This window comes from Podarcis melisellensis, assembly GCF_964234715.1.
Source record: "Podarcis melisellensis genome assembly, chromosome: 1".
NCBI lineage: Eukaryota > Metazoa > Chordata > Lepidosauria > Squamata > Lacertidae > Podarcis > Podarcis melisellensis.
The window spans coordinates 116957131-116977557 of NC_138528.1; the positions used below are offsets into that span (position 1 = coordinate 116957131).

Here is a 20427-nt window from a genome sequence, read left to right on the forward strand (position 1 = left end):
ATACCTTTATACGGAACGTCCCTGACATTAAAAATATCACAGATGAAGCCAATACCATGTCAACAAATTATAAAACTGTTAAAAAGAGGAATTCTATCCTGTAATGCCCATAGTAACACTTTTATCAAAATGTACCTGTATCACTACCGGGGGGGCGGGGGGGGGAAGAATTGGGTTAGTATTTTCAAATAGTAAAATTAATGGTTTTAAAAACCTGACAAAATAAGCAGTGATAAATCATTTCTGCTTCAAAAGTATCTTGGGATTCCAGTAACTTATGCTCAGATTTATATATGCAGCGACCATTACAGATACTGTATTATAGCAATTATCTTTGTCGGGTGTGACACAATTGCCACAATTTGAGCAGTTAAATTGAAACGAATTATTCTCTTTCACCCTTAGGCATTCGCAGTTCAATGTGAAATATTAAGCAGCCCCACTGCAGTAAATGAATGAAGGTCAAACGAAAGGACCCAACCTCTCTCTCTCTCTCCCCCCCCCCCATCTCAAGGAACTTAATAGTCATTCTCAGGCCTCCTGGTTTTACTGTACTGTTGTCTGATAAAGGTGAGAAGACAGGAGTCACAGATAAGCCCGTCAAACCACAACAAAAAATTCTGTTTGATGCCAACTTCTAGAGATAAGGCAAAGTCATTATTTGAGCACACACAGCAGACAAGGTTTATTTGCTGTGCTGCTTTAAAAGCCACTGACAAGGGAAACACACCGAGACTTATTATTTATGCATTTTTCCCCCGAAACATACCTTTGCGCAATGGCTGTGGCATTGTTAAAATCTGGATGAGCAAAAGGGATGAGGCATCTCTATAAAGTACTGGGACTTCTGGCTGCTCCTCACTGCAAATCCTGGAAATTATGGAAATAATTATATTTGGCACAATAATCCCATTTCCTTAGGAATTTATGCAAGCTTCTGGGAGCGATACTGTTATAGACTGTAAACATATAAGGACACACTATATTTGTGGAAAGGGACGCGGGTGGCGCTGTGGTCTAAACCACAGAGCCTAGGGCTTGCCGATCGGAAGGTCGGCAGTTCGAATCCCCACGACGGGGTGAGCTCCCATTGCTCGGTCCCTGCTCCCGCCAACCAAGCAGTTCAAAAGCACGTCAAAGTGCAAGTAGATAAATAGGTACCGCTCTGGTGGGAAGGTAAACGGTGTTTCCGTGCGCTGCTCTGGTTCGCCAGAAGCGGCTTAGTCATGCTGGCCACTTGACCCGGAAGCTGTACACCAGCTCTCTCAGCCAATAAAGCGAGATGAGCGCCGCAACCCCAGAGTCATTCGCGACTGGACCTAAGGTCACGGGTCCTTTTACCTTTATATTTGTGGAAGCAGAAGTCTCTGCTTTAAAACCAAAAATTGGGTGTTAAGATACTCATTGAAAGTTCACCTTTAAGCTCGTGGAGGGAGATAGAGAGAGCAATGGAGAATGGAGCTCACTATTGGGTTACTTTTACATGCAAGATCACCTGAAGCGAACATGTCTGTCTATCCAATATAGAACTAGCGATGCAATGGTGTAATGTGCAGGTCAATTATTATAAAATGTTCTGCCCAATTATTTTAGTGAATTAATAAAACTGCCCCAAGATGCTGTATTTAATTGTTGCAATTTTACTTTGCTTTTGGAAAATTCAGGACTGTTTCTGATAAATTTCAATACAATAACAAACATACAACAAGTATATTGAGTCATTTTTTATACAAATAACTTTTAAAACATATGCTCAATTTTCAAGTGGAATAAAGTGATAGCAATAATTTTGTTTTATAGGATGCAGGTCAAATAATAATGTTTGCACAATCAAACCTTTAAATTTAAATGATTTATAGGATGCCTGGCAACATTACAAAAATAGGGAAGGCTTGCAGGAGCAAGTGAAACATCTGACTAAATATATTCATTTTGCTAGAACGGAAGAAGTGAAATGATATAAAATGCCAAGAGATAAGCTCCTTTAGTTTACGTCAAGCACCAGAGCACATTAAGCTCTTAAAAATTGCTCTGTCATTTATTAAAAGCCTAAGCAACTTGTTCACCGTGACACTGAAAACTGTCTTTTATAAAGTCTGTTTGGAATATGGAAATGAACCACCCTGCTAATCCCTTCAACGCATATGAGGAAGGCAGATAAGTGTGGCTTCCCAAAACACTGCTACAGAAGTCTTTAAGAAAAAGCAACCTAATGTAAAGTCTGATAGTGATAAAGCAAAATTATTGAAAAGAGAATCAAATTGCACCATGCTGCAGGCATAAACAATCTATAACTATAAACTGTATTATATTCCAAGATACTGACAAATTAGTTACCCGGCGTGTGTGTTTGCATGTTTTTCTCTCCCTCCCTCTCTCTCACACACTCATACTCTGAACCCCCATTGAGCATAAAGGGACTTTCCTTCTGAGCAAAATGCATAGAATTTTACTGCACAATGTAGTTTTAGAAGAGAAGAGAAAGTAAACATAAATAAATGCACGGCTTAAAAAATTAATATGGTCTCCAAATCTTTACTAGTTGAAAAAATGGATGGAATGATTGTTTGGGTATAAAAGGTCTTTGGATAGGGGTAGGTGAAGTGAACTCTATGTTTCTAACACTGCAGCAAATTCAGTCCCTTAAAACGGTATGTTCAGCAGAGATACACTGCTCCACTTGGTGCCTCACAAGGTTAAAACGCTACAGAGAAATTGGTCTATAGAACTGTACTTACTGCAAACTCTCGTCATTCTGCATCAATTGGGTTAGTTTCTTCCATGGGTTGTAAGCAGAATCAATGCTGTAGAGTCGCATGTGCATAGCCAACACATGAAACAGCTGATCTGAATGGATGAAGGGAAACAACTAATGAGTTAATTATTTGGTTGAATGAAATTAAAATATTTCATAGTTCTTTGCAACTGATTGTTTCATTTTCTAGATTACTGTGGCTCCTTAACTCATTACCAGCTGTTAATATTTGACAACCCAATCAGCTATAGCTGGCTTTAGCATGCACCGAGAGCCATGTAATAGATAGTGTGGTGGATTTAGAACAGGAAGACCCGAATTCATATTCTACATGAGCTACGCAATTTACTGGACGACCTCAGACAAGTCACCATCTCTTGGACTTAATGTACCTCACAGGATGCTGCAAAGATAAAAATGGGACAAGCGCTACTACGTAAGAAGAGTTTGGATTTGATATCCCGCTTTATCACTACCCTAAGGAGTCTCAAAGCGGCTAACAACCTCCTTTTCCTTCTTCCCCCACAACAAACACTCTGTGAGGTGAGTGGGGCTGAGAGACTTCAGAGAAGTGTGACTGGCCCAAGGTCACCCAGCAGCTGCATGTGGAGGAGCGGAGACTCGAACCCGGTTCCCCAGATTACGAGACTACCGCTCTTAACCACTACACTACACTGGCTCTCATAAGCCACCCCGTAATCTCATGTAAGCCACCCTGAGCACTTTGGAGAAAGGGGCAGGATACAAATACAATAAATCAAAAGTTTTACATTGTAATTGCTCGAGTCACATCCATGCAAGAAAAGGAAATGAGGCTGAACCATGGTGTTCAGTAGCTTCCCAAAGGTTTCTGCAGGTGAGATACAGTGGCTTAATAAGGGCCTTTTCTAGAGAGCTGCCATTACACAGCAAATCACCATTTCTATATCCATTCAAGAGGCAAATTCTACTATCTGTTTTCAGTGTGGGGTTCTCTTTCGGATGGAGTCTTAAGCACTCTCTCTTTACAGTAACACTGAATAAAGCAATACAGTCATAAAAATGCAACCGATAATGAAGTACGAGAAATGCAACAGAATGTCACACACCACTTTTCTTGGTGCATATATAGCTAATCTGGTATCTAAGACAGAGGTGGCTGTATTTTGGTGCAGAGAACAGTTCATTTTCCCTTGGGGATCATTTGTAACCAAATGAGCCAGTTTAAAGAGAGACATTTCCTAAATTACACGACTGCCGAGTCTTAGATCTTGTCTAGATCTACAAAACCAGACTGATGAGAGGAGAGAACTGCAAAATTAATCCAGATAAGGAAATCTACGACTCATAATTGCTCTCTTCTATTTGAGCCAGGCTGCCACAATGCAGGCAGGATCATTAGAGTTGCCCCGTGTTATGGGATCCCCTGCCATGTTTTGAATTTCTTTTTGCATGCTTCTTCACAACTGAATCTATAATGGGAAAATACACATTTTTACACACTTTTTAATTCCTTCAAAGAGCAGTTGGTTTTTGTTGATTATTTCACGACACCATCATTTTAGTTGACAGTCAGCTCATAGTCAATCTACCATTTCCACACCCAAAGAAGTTCTCGTATCTATTTCCTTTGCAAAATATAAATCCTTTATTGCTCACACTTTCTTTTATTTACTATCTCTCATTTCTGTTCTTCTATCCCTGGCTACCAGCTGAACAGACCAGGAGATACCACATTTAAATATAAATCACAAGAGGAATTAATTTATTTTCCACAAATAGACAATTATTCATAGGCACTTGGGAGGCCAAAAGAGTCTCATGCTTATGTCAGCTGATTTTAGCAGAGCTTGAGGGCTGTAATTAGTTCCTGGGGTTTGGGAAATAATTGAAGGCGCAGATGACATTGGAACTGATTGCCGTCACCTGTTTTCTGAATCAGATGCAGTGAATGAGGGCAAAACAAGTTTCCTGGCAAAAGCCTGGCATTTTTATTTATTTATACTGACAGTATTATCCTACATATGTCTATTTTGAAGTCTATGAGGAAAAAATACTGAATTATGTTGAAAAAATGGTATTGAAGCTGTAGTAAAAACATTCCCTTCCCTAGTTCTAAATACACACACACACACACACACACACACACACACACACACACACTCTTTATACCATTCATGTTGTTGTTATGGAAACAGAAAGCACTAGCTAGCAGAAAGGAGTTCAGCAAAGGTTTACGTGTTGTGTACACTAAACCATGGTTTGACAGTACGTGCTGTCCCCAAAAGGCTTTAGCTTGCGGGTTGTACACTATTTTCTCTCTCTCCTTCCATGCGATGCAATTTCTGCACCTTCATCCAGGGCCTTAGCAAACCACAGCTTGCATTTCATCCAAATCAAGGAAACAGCGGTTTGCTCAAACACAGGTTGCCCACCTAGAGCTGCAGTGAGACAAGATACTCTTATTTTAAAAGTTGTTCAGGGAGTAAAAAGTTCACTGGACACCTGAGGGCTTATGCTATTGTCCCAACTTCATGTACCAGGATGCACCCATACATTTTATTAGGCAGGACATACACCTATTTCAGGTGAATGAAACAGGACAGGTGATAAGTTAGAAGAACTTCGTCAGCTTCATAGCATCCCCTCCCCCAAAGAATCGCTATGCCCTTTGGGCAGGGAGTTTGACCTAGCTGTCCCATGTATTTGTGGTGACCACTGAGTGCAATGGTTTCAGATGACATTCCCACTCCTACCTAAAACAAAGTTGTCCAAATAGTTAAGTAGAGCTACTTCCACCAAAGATAACTGTCAATTTAAACATGGAGACAGCAGTCCTAGATTCATTTACATGGGAACAGCTCCCATTGCACTCAATGGGGCTTACATCTGAATATATGTGCATAGAATAGCACTGTTCAGTCAGAGAGATATTAAATCCTGGCACCTCACAATGTGGATGCCAACCAAATAGCGCCATTCCTGTACAATCTCTATTTATTCCAGTGCTGCTTTTGCAAAATTCCCTTTACTTGTACATTATCCTTGTAAATTGTAGCTTTTCTCTTTTAGATAGTGAAAAATTTGCACAGGTGCATTTTGGCTCCCTGGCAGCATAAAAAAAGAAAGAATTATTGCTTCTCTGGGCCTAGCAAATGCAATCTTACTCACGCTAAGATCATTTCAGTATTAAATTAGCTTTATTCAGGTCACCCTCTAAGACTAACAACCATAAAAGCTAGCTAAACTGAAGACACAGTTACCTTGCTTCTAGAGAAAATTTATATATTCTATAATTGTTGCAAAACAAAAATGATTCTCTAGATTAGAATTTAGTTCTGCTGTTCTATCACTGGACAGAAACAAAAAGACTAACATTGCCCCCTAATGGGAACACAGCAGCAAAGAAAAAGGATCAGAACTGGACCTTTAACAGTGTTCATAGTTCCCCCCAAAACCCATTTATGTTTTCACAAATCAGAGATGGCTAGCTCTTTGTTTCTACTCTGCAAACTTTTTTTTTTTGCTTACTCTAATGTTATGGTGTTTAGCACTCACTTATATCAGCATTATATACTGTATACACATTACAGAGCAGAAAGTCACTATACTTTAGCAGTGCAGATGGTAGTCCGATATTGACCAAAGGACAATTAGTACCCCCAAAATACTCTACTGCCACAGTCAACCCTCCCCACTCCACGAAAAAAACGTAAGATGCATATCAAGAACAAGCACCAGCACCCTGATCATTCATATTAAACCACAGTTCATTTTAAACTATGGTTTAATTTGATCTGGGCTGTACCATGGGTCAATGGAAAGCAAGATATATAAACAGAAATGCTTGACAGTACAGTCCAAAGCATGTTTTCTCAAAAGTTCGTCTGACTAAGAGCAATTGGGCTTTAGTCTCTAGTAAGAATGCCTAGGCCAGGCTTCCTCAACCTCGGGCCTCCAGATGTTTTCGGCCTACAACTCCCATGATTCCTAGCTAGCAGGACCAGTGGTCAGGGATGATGGGGATTGTAGTCCCAAAACATCTGGAGGGCTGAGGTTGAGGATGCCTGGCCTAGGATTACAGCTTGGGTTGCAAATTTTGTATTTGTGGTTGTTGTTTTTACAGTCTGATCCCTTACACACCAAATTCCAAGTATGTAAAGCCTAAATCACATGTAAACTCCTTTTCAAGGCTAAATGAACCCCTGACACCAGCCTAATGGCGCATTCACACATGACACAGAGGCGGCATTCATACATAAAGCTAAAGCATAGTTTAGCACTATATAGCTCAGTGGAAAGAAGCCCACACTAAGCACTGGAGAAACAAGCTGAGGCTTCAAAAGCTGAAACAGCCAATAACTTTCTTTGAAACACCAGCATTCCGGCCTCTGAGTACTGGGGCAAACTTAAACCCAGCCAAGGACATCTTGTATCTAAGGGAGAACTATAGTTCATATTTGTTTTCAAATATAAAGGATCCTAGCTAACTAAGTTATACCCAGAGCAAACCAGTTACTCGTGTCCATTGAATTCAACAGGCTTCAAGTATGACAAATGTTGGATATCACCCAAAACTAATAGAAAATTTATAAACAGCTCTGTTGGAAGACAATGAGACTCTTAATTTCAGAGTCGTGGGTTTGTGCCCCACACTGGGCAAAAGATTGTGCTTGAAGACTTGCAAAATTCAAAAAGCATTTGCAAGCTTTTCTATAACAGCTGACAATAGTCACTCTTTTTGGCTTTCCTGAAACCAATAAAGATCAGCAGATTATGTAGTATTAGACTACCAGCATGCTATGTACTATGTCTAAAACACACCTGAAGTTCCAGGCCTTAAAAAGGAGCCATTTAAATAGCTAGATTTAGTTCACTGTTCTTGTCACCCTGTCTAAGCCAACGGCATGAACAGCTACATTAATCATTCCTAATTTTACTTCTCAGCGTACAGCTGCCCCCTCCGCACAATCTTCTAAAACAGCACTTGACCTATTTGTTCCCACATCTTCACTGACACTCGCAGCTGTAAGAGCTCACCTGGGACACCATATTCCATATCTAATCAACAAACTTTACAATTGTTACAAGACTTGTGCAGAACACTGTACTCAATCACAAGGGGGGGGGAGGGAGGGAGGGAGGGAGGGAGGGAGGGAGGGAGGGAGAGGGAGAGAGAGAGAGAGAGAGAGAGAGAGAGAGAGAGAGAGAGAGAGAGAGAGAGCGCGCTAGCTCATTACGCAAAATTCAAGAAAATGACTGAAAGATCTATGGGAGTAAAGATCTGCAAGGATTTTCATTGGGCTGTACTTGAACAGAAGCATATTGTTGAGAGTGTAACAAAACGGCCTATCCCACTCAATACAATAAGTGTATCACAGATTTGAATCTAAACAGGGAGAAAGCAAATTTGGGTTAAAGCCTTTCTTGCTTTAACCCAGCTGGAACATCTAACTTTTCAACCCTGCGGCCTGCTTTGCAGCCTGTTTACGGCTCAGCTTTTTGGCTGAAACTGGTTGATACTTCTAGCTCCTGGTTGGATATTTCTGTTAATAGAGGATACATTGGGCCACAGGGAGGTTAGGCTGGCCTCAACCAGAGCCAGGCCTTTTTCGGCTGTGGCCCCAATCTGGTGGAACGCTCTGTCACAAGAGACTAGGGCCCTGTGGGACTTGACATCTTTCCGCAGGGCCTGCAAGACAGAGCTGTTCCACCAGGCCTTTGGCCAAGGCACAGCCTGACCCCCCCTCCTTTGATAATCCTCATAGAACTCTAGCCCAATGGTTGCCATTAATTTGATTCTGAATTGATTTTAGAATGAATTGATTTTAGAATGCTGTGTTACCGCTCTGAGCCCGGCTTCAGCTGGGGAGGGCAGGATATAAATAATTAATTATTAATTATTATTATTATTATTATTATTATTATTATTATTATTATTATTACCTTCTCCCTTCCCCACATGGTGGGAACCCCCACAAGCCTGCAGCTAAGCCCCGCACATACAATGCATGATGTAAAGTCCTCTGGCCATTCTCAGCAACCCAAGGACCTCCCACACTTTTTGTAATTTAATAGCCTCTATAGGTGTACAGGGCTGATTTCCTTAAGAATGGATAGGTTTGATCTTCTTGAGTGCTCACTGGAGGGACAGATCGTGAAGCTGAGGCTCCAGTACTTTGGCCACCTCATGAGAAGAGAAGACTCCCTGGAGAAGACCCTGATGTTGGGAAAGATGGAGGGCACAAGGAGAAGGGGACGACAGAGGATGAGATGGTTGGATAGTGTTTTCGAGGTTACCAGCATGAGTTTGACCAAACTGCGGGAGGCAGTGGAGGACAGAGGTGCCTGGCGTGCTCTGGTCCATGGGGTCACGAAGAGTCGGACACAACTAAACGACTAAACAACAACAACAACAAATAGGTGTACAGTACAAGTACAAAGTGTGGAAAGGTGTACATCCTACTAGATGGCGGAAAGGGAGGTCATTGGGTTTACATGTGATCTTAGAAAGTTATCCACTTCATAAACACGGTCAATCTATACAGCCCTAGGTTGTACTACCAAACCCAAATACGGTTGTACCTTGGAAGTTGAACGGAATCCGTTATGGAAGTCCGTTTGACTTCCAAAATGTTTGGAAACCAAAGCTCGGCTTCTGATTGGCTGCAGGAACCTCGTGCTGCCAATCGGAAGCCGCGGGAGCCCCACCGGACGTTCGGCTTCCAAAAATAGTCACTTCTGGGCTTGCAGTGTTTGGGAGCCAAAACATTCGAGAACTAAGCTGTTCGAAAACCAAGGTACGACTGTACCAAATAAACCACATGAATTAAATGAAGCTGTCTAATACGCCGTCTGCCGTAACGTTAGAAACATTGCCACACACATCAGTGTAGTCTGAGTTGACATCATGGATCTTTAGGGCATATCGGCTCATATCCCCATATGAACTGAACAGGACCCTGAGAACATAATATGGAATGCGCTCCCCAGAGAGACTCACCTGGCGCCTTCATTACATATATTTAGACGCCAGGCGAAAACATTTCTCTCCAACCAGGCATTCAGCTGATTAACACTCTTATGGCCTTTTAAATTTGGGAGGGGGGTTATCGGTTTGTTTTACTATGTATTTTGTGTTCTCATTTTGTATGTTTACATTGTGAACCGCCCTGCGATCTTTGGATGAAGGGCGGCATACAAATTTAGAAAATTAAAAAATAAATATTTAAATCAATCTAAATTAAACTGAGACAACTTTATACATACGTAAACACGATCTCTTCCCAGCTGTGCTTGCACCTCCTAGACACAGATTGCCTCCCCGGTGAACCAGTTCAAGTTCCAAGTTGGTCCTGAATAAAAAGAATACAGTAGGTTATATGTAAATTATCTAGAGGTTTTAAAGAAATGAAACTGTCCCTGTACGTTTCCCTTCACTTTGATCAAGGCTGGTGCATCTATTCTATTCCCCCACTCCCCTTTTATTGTTTTGCAACCAGAAGATTTGGTAGAAAGAGTGTCTCTCGACCTATAAACCCCAGTGCATAATCCAACAATAACTATGCAAATATTGTCCTTTATGCAACTTTCAAAAGTAGCTTACCACGGAGTATGGGTGGGACTACTGCAAACGTATTTCTGTAAATATATATTTGTGACGCCAGCCACCAGCTATTGCATTATTAGGAGACGTCTCAGCCTCAAATACGCACAGAACCCTCCCCACGAAATATGGGCAGGACAGTATTTGACAAAGTCTCTCCAGAGCCACCTGATTTCAAGCTGCCTAGATTTTCCAGAGCTATTCAGGAAGCTGAGCAGAAACCCAATTTCTCTCAGTGCTTTAAATTTCTAGCCAACAGCTCAATCAATTGCGATTTCCTTCCCACAGTGAGAAGGAGTAAGAGGGAGGAGAGAGGGAAGAGGTTTTGTCACTTTAACAGACCCCCTTAGGTGTGCTGTGTTAGCCACTAAACTGCGGCATTACACTGAGTACAGCTAATCAGAAGAATGCAGGGAAGCTGGAAGTATTTCATTCAAAGCAAAATATTTTGCAAAGATTCCAGCTGCATCAGTCAGAAGATGACTTTCTTTACAGAATGTTTGTTAAAATATATTAGCACATTACTAAAATAGTAACGTTTCAAAATATTAATATCCCTAAGTTTGCAGTGGCTTATGTCACCAATTTTTGAAGGAACACTTTAATCCTCCCCACTCCAAGAAAAAGCAATTTAACATTGATAATGTTTGGGCTCTGAGCTCCATCTGGTTGCTGCTGATAAGGCCATCCACGTGACAAGGGAATTTTCCACTCTTCGGGCGATTTGCAGCGCTTGCTGAACTTCTAAAAAGCTACCAGCAAAGAAGCTGGGACACGAATTTCGTATTAGTGGACAGAACAGGAAACACAGATCACAGGTTAATTCACTGTGGAATATTAATGAGACAAGTGTTTATTTGCACACCTTTTTCATTTTTCTAATTTACTGCCTCAAGTAAAATCGCCTGCACTTACTGTATGGAAAATATTTGCTTAACGGTTATTGGAAATCTTTTAAGCAGTCCATTTTGTTAGATGTCAAAGGTTTCTCACCTTTGCTTCTCAGCAAAACATGCATGTCCAGCGTAAAAGCAGACACTAACACTAACACAACTTCAAGAATTGCTCTAAATGAACAAGACACACTTGATGTGGCAAAAATGCCTTCCACAGATATGTAGGAGGTGGCCACTGAAATTGCGTGTCTCGTTCTACAGCAGTTGAAAGTCACTCACTTCCAAAGGGTTTAGTCTTCATTGCAGCAAGGACACAAGTCCTCTGCTGTGAGATGTCACTCTCAGAGAGAGAGAGAGAGAGAGAGAGAGAGAGAGAGAGAGAGAGCTCTGACAATGGGTAGATCACTGCCAGTTTTTTAATACTGTGAGTAGATCGCAGACTCTTGAAAGTTGGATGCCCCTGACTTAGTCCAATGCAAATAAATTCATTTTGGATGTGCTTCCAAACATTCTCCTCCATATGGCTCCAGAGCTTTACTGGACAGTTTTCCCCTGACAGAATATTCAGACCTCACAAAAGCCTGTCTGAATTTTTTCTCTCTCTCTGATTTAAGCATGACTTTCATCTGAACCCTCAAATGCCTAAAAGCAACCTTTTCCAGCAGTGGGCTGGTCCACCGTCCCTCAGACCAATGAACGAATTCCTTTGCCCCACAAATAACCCAGAAATGCATTTTAAATAAAAGGACACATTCTACTCATGTAAAAACTAGCTGATTCCCAGACCGCCCGCGGGCCAGACTGAGAAGGTAATTGGGTCGCATCCACCCCACCCCCGGGCCTTAGGTTGCCTACCCCTGCCTAAAAGTGATCCCACATGAGTGCAGGGCCAACATTTCCCTCAAACACATTGTTTCCCCTGCAGTGATCCATTCACATGCAGAGAACACAGCACAAAAGGGTTCTCTTAGTAACCAGCTTTTATTGTACTCTCTGCCAGCAATTACATAACTGGATTCCTGTCAAGCATTCATGTCATGCCCTCCTTGAGAAACACTTGGGGACAAGAGGGAATCAAGCCTCCTTTTTCTTAATGTTACATTTCTTAAAATGCTGCTGAAAAACTTATGGAATGACAATTATATAAATAAACTTAAAATATGTTTTTAATGAGAAACACATGGTCAAATTCAAAGGGCCATAATCAATGTTATGTGAAGACCAATTCTTTTAAAACTACCCACACTTAGCAGGCTTTTTTTTTTTAATGAAATGATGTTGATTATCTCTATTTTGAATCACACAAAATTTTCCCAAAAAAGGTGTTTGAGAGTTGGAGGAAGATGTTCTTTGATATGTATCTGAATGACCAGAGTAGGCAGAAAACTCACAACAGCATATACCGGTAACAATAACTGTAAGCTTAACTGTTTAGTTCACATGTTTTCTAATATTTATTACTAAAAATTTGTGGTTTTGTGAACAAGCCACAGTGAGTCTCAGAATTGTATGCTCCTTTCTTTTCCCCCCGTTTACTGCTACTAGGCAGCAAACAGAAGAAACTGCTTCCACTTTTAAAGAGATTTCCCTAATTCTAGGGTCTCAGCAGTGGTTAAATCAAATACAGAGAACTTGGTTTGTTTAAACTCTGTTTAGTAAGAACAAGTCAGATCCAAACCATAGTTTCAGATACTGGCTCATTCATGGACTTCTGGCCACTAGGCTACTGCTATAGAAGGGCTCAGGCCCAAAGTTAGCTTTCTTGTCTCAACAAAAACTTGAAGCTGGTCCTATAATGACGGGAGAATCAAAACCTGCATGTGATATATGAGAAAAATGGTTCAAGGGAGACATCCCCACTAGTCCCTGGCACAAACCTACGCAGTTTTTTAAAAAAACAATGTATTTTTAAGTTAGGGAGACGGGTGGCGCTGTGGTCTAAACCACTGGGCCTAGGGCTTGCTGATCAGAAGGTTGGCAGTTCAAATCCCTGCAATGGGGTGAGCTCCTGTTGCTCGGTCCCATCTCCTGCCAACCTAGCAGTTCGAAAGCATGTCAAGTGCAAGTAGATAAATAGGTACCGCTCCGGCGGGAAGGTAAATGGTGTTTCCGTGCGCTGGCACTGGTTTTGCCAGAAGTGGCTTAGTCATGCTGGCCACATGACCTGGAAAAACTGCCTGTGGAGAAACGTCGGCTCCCTTGGCCAGTAAAGCGAGATGAGCGCTGCAACCCCAGAGTCGTTCGCGACTGGATTTAACTGTCAGGGGTCCTTTACCTTTTTTTTTTTTTTTACTTTTAAGTTACCAACTTAGGAAGCAAATTAAAAATGCTCTTTTCAAAGCTACTTCAGCTAGATCTTATTCTCCACGAACATTGATTACGACCGGTTCTGTACAGTGATTTTTTCTTCTCTGCAAAGGGTTGCACCGTATGACCTTTAACGACCTCTAAAGTCCACTGATAAAAGCCAGAGTCCTGAAATTCTCTGCTTAACAAAAATGCCCGCTTAGGAGTAAAAGGCAAGAGGTTTGAGGGTTGAAGTATGCGTTTTCCAAGCACATTCAGTTCCTAATATTTTTTATAAAGGTCAGGGTATAAAACCATTCATCAATCTTGGGGGCGGGGGGGGGGGAATCACTGTTCTTTATAGCTTCACTGGATTTCTGAAGGTTCAAGAAAATGCTGCACAAACTTCTGTTGAAAGACCCACATGCACCAATAATTTTGATGTATTATGCTTAAAAAATGAGATAGGGGGTGGAGGATGCCTTGGGGCACCTCCACTGACTTGTAAAGCAGCTGGTGATGTGTACTGTTGGGGTAGGGGGAAGAGAAGCTTGTAGACAAATGATCAAATTATCAAAGGTGAATGAGTACATGTGTACAACAGCAACTTAATTCAAAACAGACAAACTAGAAAGAGCTTATTATGGGGGGAGGAAGAGGTAGGCCATAGCCTGGATGGTGGAGGCACCAGAAGAAATCTGGAAGCAATAGTATCTCTGTAACAAAGCAAGGAATCGGAATACTAATGGTAATCAGTAGGTTGGCTTACAGGGTGAACTAGTTGCTGGCATGGTTTTACAGAAATGGACTAAGTTATAAATGAAAATCTGGGGAAACGTTTCCACCACAATCAGCACTCTTATCTGTCAGCTACTCTCCTTCCCACATTTTAAACACTTTGAAGATGGGGGAAGGGAATAAGGAAAACCGCAGTCAAGAAGGCTGATCTCATGCTTTCAGCTTTCTGCAATGAAGGCTTCTGAATGTGCTCAAATGTCTTATCAATGGGAATTCTTTTTTAAAAAGTTTTTCTCAGTGTGTTAATTAGGAAATATTAGAAATATATATTTTCTGGAGTCAGCAATTTAAGTTTCCTGCTGATGAGTGAGGAACAGCTGACAAAACAGCTCTCATCTTAACTCTACAAAAACTGCAGTCTTTTATTCTCTCTGGTCTATATGTTACATAAAGGTAAAGGTAAAGGGACCCCTGGCCATTAGATGCAGTCGTGACCAACTCTGGGGTTGCAGCGCTCACCTCGCTTTATTGGCCGAGGGAGCCGGCGTACAGCTTCCGGGTCATGTGGCCAGCATGACTAAGCCACTTCTGGAGAACCAGAGCAATGCACGGAAATGCCGTTTACCTTCCCGCTGGAGCGGTACCTATTTATCTACTTGCACTTTGACATGCTTTCGAACTGCTAGGTTGGCAGGAGCAGGGACCGAGCAATGGGAGCTCACCCCGTCGCGGGGATTTGAACCACTGACCTTCTGATCAGCAAGTCCTAGGCTCTGTGGTTTAACCCACAGCGCCACCCATATCCCATATGTTACATAGAGAAATACAAATATACCCATTTGGGCTTGGGCTCAGGGATTTCTTCCACTACCCTTATTTCCAGAACTGCTCTCTGTTCCTACAACAAGGACGGGGAACCTGAAGATAAATACAGGCCAGCCAGGGGAGTCAATGTGGTCTACTTGGCTGTTTTCCCCAAACTATGCCCATGGATGATGTCACAGCTGAAGGGCAGGACGACAGGGTTTATTTCTGCATAGGCTGATAAACAGAGATTCCAGCCCTTTCCCTGCTCCTTTTAAGTTTCAAATTTGTCCTGCAAGGTCATTCCTGATAAGGATCTTGCCCAAGGAACCAAAAAAGGTTCCCGACTCCTGCCCTAGAGCTAAGTACAAAATATCTTGTAAGAAGCGCTTGTATTACCTTAAGCAATAAATTGAAAGTTCCAGGTCTAAAGTAGTTAAGCACTCTCCACTGCCTTACATTAAAAATCCAAACATCCAACTACCCAAATTACATTATCATGTTTATGTGTGCACATGTTCATGCATGACCCCATAGTCAAAGTTTTTAATGTTAATGCAGAAAAGATAAAAATTAGAAGGAAAAGAGACGAATGAAATAGAATCTGCAAGCAACACTTGTGGCTGTAGGTAATAAAGCAGGATTGAGAGCTGCAAAAACCACTTGCTTCAATGTACATGGACTGCACTCCATGCACAGACGTCCAGCCCCTTTTTGCAACATAGAAGCTGCAATCAAACCCCGAGCCCCCAAAACACAGGATGGCACCCCGCTTTCACTCCAAGGAAAAGTGGAATGTATGTGTATTTGAGCATTGAAGATAATGGAAAAATTTGCTCAAGTACAAGTGCAAACATTTATCTCAAAGGGAATGGGTGTAACATTAGTTATGAAGAACCTCTGACTCTATGCATGACACTGCCAGAGTCCTCTTCAAAACTCAGTTAGTCAAGGGAGCTTTGCCACGATACAGGAAAAATAGAAAGCATGCAGTTTATTTAACCAAAGAGGTAACAAGTAGTTGACAAACAGGATGTCTTACCCACCTGGCTACAGAATACATGAAAAGAAAGTCATTGTCTGGTGATCCAGGAGACTTGCTATAGTCAGTATATTTCTTCTGGGTAGTACTTTTGATATCCTTCATCACAGACTCCATTTCTTTACTTAAATTGGTTTCTGACTGTAAAAAAGAAAGATGGCTGAGTTCACTTAGATACAGTAAGAGGTGATTACAGATTTAAGACACCCTCGGAAAGTTAAGAATTACTTTTACGAATTACGTAACAGTCATACATCAACAGCGGAAATACCGAATTCTACAGAATGAAACTAAATCTAAACAGTTATGGAAATGGACGAAGCACTCTTAAAATCCTACAATTATTTCTATGTTTTATTGTAAACTGCCTTGAAGGAATTTGCCCTCAAAGGCACCATATGCATTTTATAATAAACATATTCAACTAGGCATACATTGGAATAAAACAATATGAACACAGAATTTTAAAACACTAATATGTCTCAAGAAAAAGTACCCTAACCCTAATCTGCACTCTTGATTGACACACTTCAAATGGTTTCTAGTTACAAGTGATTGATGCTTTGTATCATAAAGAAATTATGAGTTCCATGTAATACAATTCAGTTCTGTATAAGATGAGAAGCTGGAAAGAATGACGTTTAACGACCAATAAATACATAGACTGAAATGCGGGAGCAAAATCATCTCCTATTTTAAAGGTGATGTAACAGAGCTTAACTGTTTAAATGTTAACGTTATTTAAGCTCTTAAGTGCTTAACAGAGAGATGGGAGAGGATATTCAGCTTTAAAATTCTATAAAATGCAAATGAGTTTGGGGAAGGAGAGAGAAAGAAAGAATGAAAAGGAATGTTGAAAGATGGAGACAAATTAACGAGGATCTTTCTGCCTTACACTGATGCTTACTGGGAAAGTTCCCAGCTGCTCTTGAAGATCTTCCACTTCCTTTATGAGATCTTGCATAGTCTTGTTACTGTGACATTGCCAAAGGCTCCTCTCCACATTGTTGCCAGGATAGCACGGAAGAACGCTGTTAGCAAACTGCCTGCACAGAGGACAAGTAAATTCTCCTTTGTCCACTGAAAAGCCCTGGAGAACCTGGTCGTTCTAAAGGAAATAAAATTACAAATGAATTCGTGAAGCGACACTGCTAAGTTCTAGCGACAGCAAGGCCAGAAATAAAAGAACAATTGCTCAGCTACAAGTTAAAGTGTAGTTATTTTTGTAACCAAGCAATTTACTGAATAAATGCTTAATGTTAAGACTTCTAATTATTCAGACAACCATTTCATCACTGTAATGCAAACACGGAATGCCAGTGCAAGGTCCATTTGCAGAAGAAAATCAACAAGCACGAGAGGGATATTAAGGGAAGAGCATGTTGGGGGTGGGCGGGGGGGGGAGACACTTTCTTTTTTTAAGGGTCCTTAATAATAAGTACTCTCTACTTGTAAATTATAGCAGCAAATATTCAATTCTCTGTAGACATGGCAACAGCAATTTTTACGAAAAGAGAACTGAATCATCATTTTCTTCTCCTTGGTATCAGTAACAACCTCAACAAAACACTTGCAAGACTATGGACTGGGTTCAGCTAATGCTTGCGCTGATGGGTGGCGCTGTGGGTTAAACCACAGAGCCTAGGACTTGCCGATCAGAAGGTCGACAGTTTGAATCCCTGCAACAGGGTGAGCTCCCGTTGTTCAGTCCCTGCTCCTGCCAACCTAGCAGTTTGAAAGCATGTCAAAGTGCAAGTAGATAAATAGGTACCACTCCGGCGGTAAGGTAAACGGCATTTCTGTGCGCTGCTCTGGTTCTCCAGAAGCGGCTTAGTCATGCTGGCCACATGGCCCAGAAGCTGTACGCCGGCTTCTTCAGCCAATAAAGCGAGACAAGCGCCGCAACCCCAGAGTCGGTCACGAATGGACCTAATGGTCAGGGGTCCCTTTACTTTTACCAGTCTCCATAGTGTCACATTGACTTCCTCCCATAAGCTTTTCCCTAAGCCTAATTCTCTCTCTGTTACAAGGCAAAGGGAGACATGTGATGCTTTTTTAGCCAGGGGCTTGCTGATCAGATGGTCGGCGGTTCAAATCTCCGCGACGGGATGAGCTCCCGTTGCTCTGCCCAGCTCCTGCCAACCTAGCAGTTCGAAAGCACATCAAAGTGCAAATAGATAAATAGGTTCTGCTCCGGCGGGAAGGTAAATGGTGTTTCCGTGTGCTGCTCTGGTTCGCCAGAAGCGGCTTAGTCATGCTGGCCACATGACCTGGAAGCTGTATGACAGCTCCCTCGGCCAATAAAGCGAGATGAGAACCGCAACCTGAGGGTCATCCATGACTGGACCTAACAGTCAGGGGTCCCTTTACCTTTATAGGGAGGGGGGACTCTGTCACAAGCAATGGAGGGCAACACTGGTGGCTAGAAAAAATTGTTACTTTCACTGATTGTCTATCTGTGACTACACTTCCTTTCACAGAACCAATGAGAGCTCAGGTGAGTGAGGCTTTCATCGTGATAAGCACAAAGCAGTTGTTTGGCAGGGACCCCCCTCTTAATTTTTAAGACCACTGAACATACCTTGTCCAGGTTGTGAATTGTGATCATTTTTTTAAACTGTTAGATCCCACACCCCATTCCCCACTGTCATAGAGTGGTTGCTGCAAGCCACTTTGATTCAAGTATGGAAATTATCTTATTTGAATCAGTTAGATGAGGCCTGGGAAGCAATAATTTAAGCTCCATTACTGCATCACCTGCACAGCCCATCACTACCGACCATCGTCCGATGTTTCTAACATAGCAGCAAATTCAAATGTTATCAAATACAACAGGGGCAGTGTGAAGCCCATCCAACTTCAATGAAATAGTACAGCATTGAAAACTTATTTTTCATGGCCAATACCATAATGCATTATATACGAGAATATTTAAGGGGGGGCATAAAGAACTGCATTATATTTCAAAAGATGAATTTTGCAGCTTGTTTAAAAAACCCAGGTGGTACATAAAGGCATCACTGAGATTCTATCGATGTCAACAGCAAAGCCTATAGTACTTAATGAGTAAAAAAGCTCAATATCCAGAAATGTCCATTTTAACTTACCCGCAATGATTCCATGTAGGATTTATGGCAATCTATGTGTAACGTGTGGCCACAGGTTTGTACATACACACCTCCTTCCCAGCCAATTGATACCGATTGCAGACAGGAGCTCTTTTAAAAAGGTAAAAAAAGGGGGTAAAAATAATTCATATATATCTCCACCACCAATTAAAATGTAATTAATCACAATTAAAATGAATTACATGTAATTAGTAGTCTAATTTAAACATAGAATGTTATTCATAAAGTGAAGACCAAGAAAGAGCCAGGGCCAAGAAAATCAGGGGGGTTTTTTATCCCTAATCATCTATGTGTTTATCAAAAAATCTTCGAATAAGGTTCCTGTTCAACTTCCAATGTATGATGCATATATTTCTGTTACATCTAAGCCTGGTAAAGACCATGACAAATTTTGCAGGTTATAGGCCAATTTCTTTAACTGGAATAGATGTTAGGGTATGCACAGAGATTCTGGCTAATAAGAGTTAAGGCAGTGGTATTAACCGTACTGCATGTGAATCAAGCAAGTTTTATTCAGCATAGACAGGGAGCTCATCACCCAAGATTGGTGACCCAACCAGCTGCTTTAAACGGTCTTAGAACTGATCCAGCTGCACCTATTTCCTTAGATGCTGAAAAGGTCCTGTTAGCACTCACCTGAAAAGTGATTCTCAGCGGATGCTAGGATACCACCAAGGCACTTTATGTTTGCTACTTTGGACAAATTTAGATTTTCTAAAGAATTTATAACGTGGGTTAAAATTTTATACCTCTCACCTAAATCGCAAATAAGCCTGGAAGGATTCAATGGTCTGGGGACCATATTGCCTGGCTACATCTGAACATATTTATTACAGATATCAATTTCATGAGGATACCTATTTGGACATATGAGAGTTTATATGAATTTATGTTTATTTTAAAATGACCGAACTGATTGTTAATGTATAATAGATGTGGCCTGCTGCTGGTTTTTCCTATTATTATTATTATTTTACACAGTATTATTATTCTAGAAAAAGAGGTGATGTGAACTTCTCCCTTGTTCTCTTAGAATGGCAATGGCGTACACCTGAGAGGTGCTGCAACTGAGCTCCATTGAGGTCCAGCTGAATAAAAGCCATGTGTGTGTGTTTAAAAAAATTGGAAAAAAGTAACTTTAGAAAAACAGGATTTGTTCCCCTATTCCTTAGCTCAGGTGAACAAACTATTCA

The 20427-nt window shown here is 41.3% G+C and overlaps 1 protein-coding gene across 1 annotated transcript in view; it reads right to left on the bottom strand.

The window, feature by feature from the left end:
- Positions 1-20427, bottom strand: part of UBR3 (ubiquitin protein ligase E3 component n-recognin 3) — an 88875-nt gene that overhangs the window by 11954 nt on the left and 56494 nt on the right. The window contains exons 27-32 of the mRNA XM_081899503.1: positions 19214-19324; positions 17014-17214; positions 16111-16247; positions 10004-10089; positions 2739-2847; positions 770-870 (exon numbers count right to left, since the gene is read on the bottom strand). Coding sequence (XP_081755629.1) covers positions 770-870; positions 2739-2847; positions 10004-10089; positions 16111-16247; positions 17014-17214; positions 19214-19324 — 745 coding nt within the window. The remainder of the gene's footprint in view (positions 1-769; positions 871-2738; positions 2848-10003; positions 10090-16110; positions 16248-17013; positions 17215-19213; positions 19325-20427) is intronic.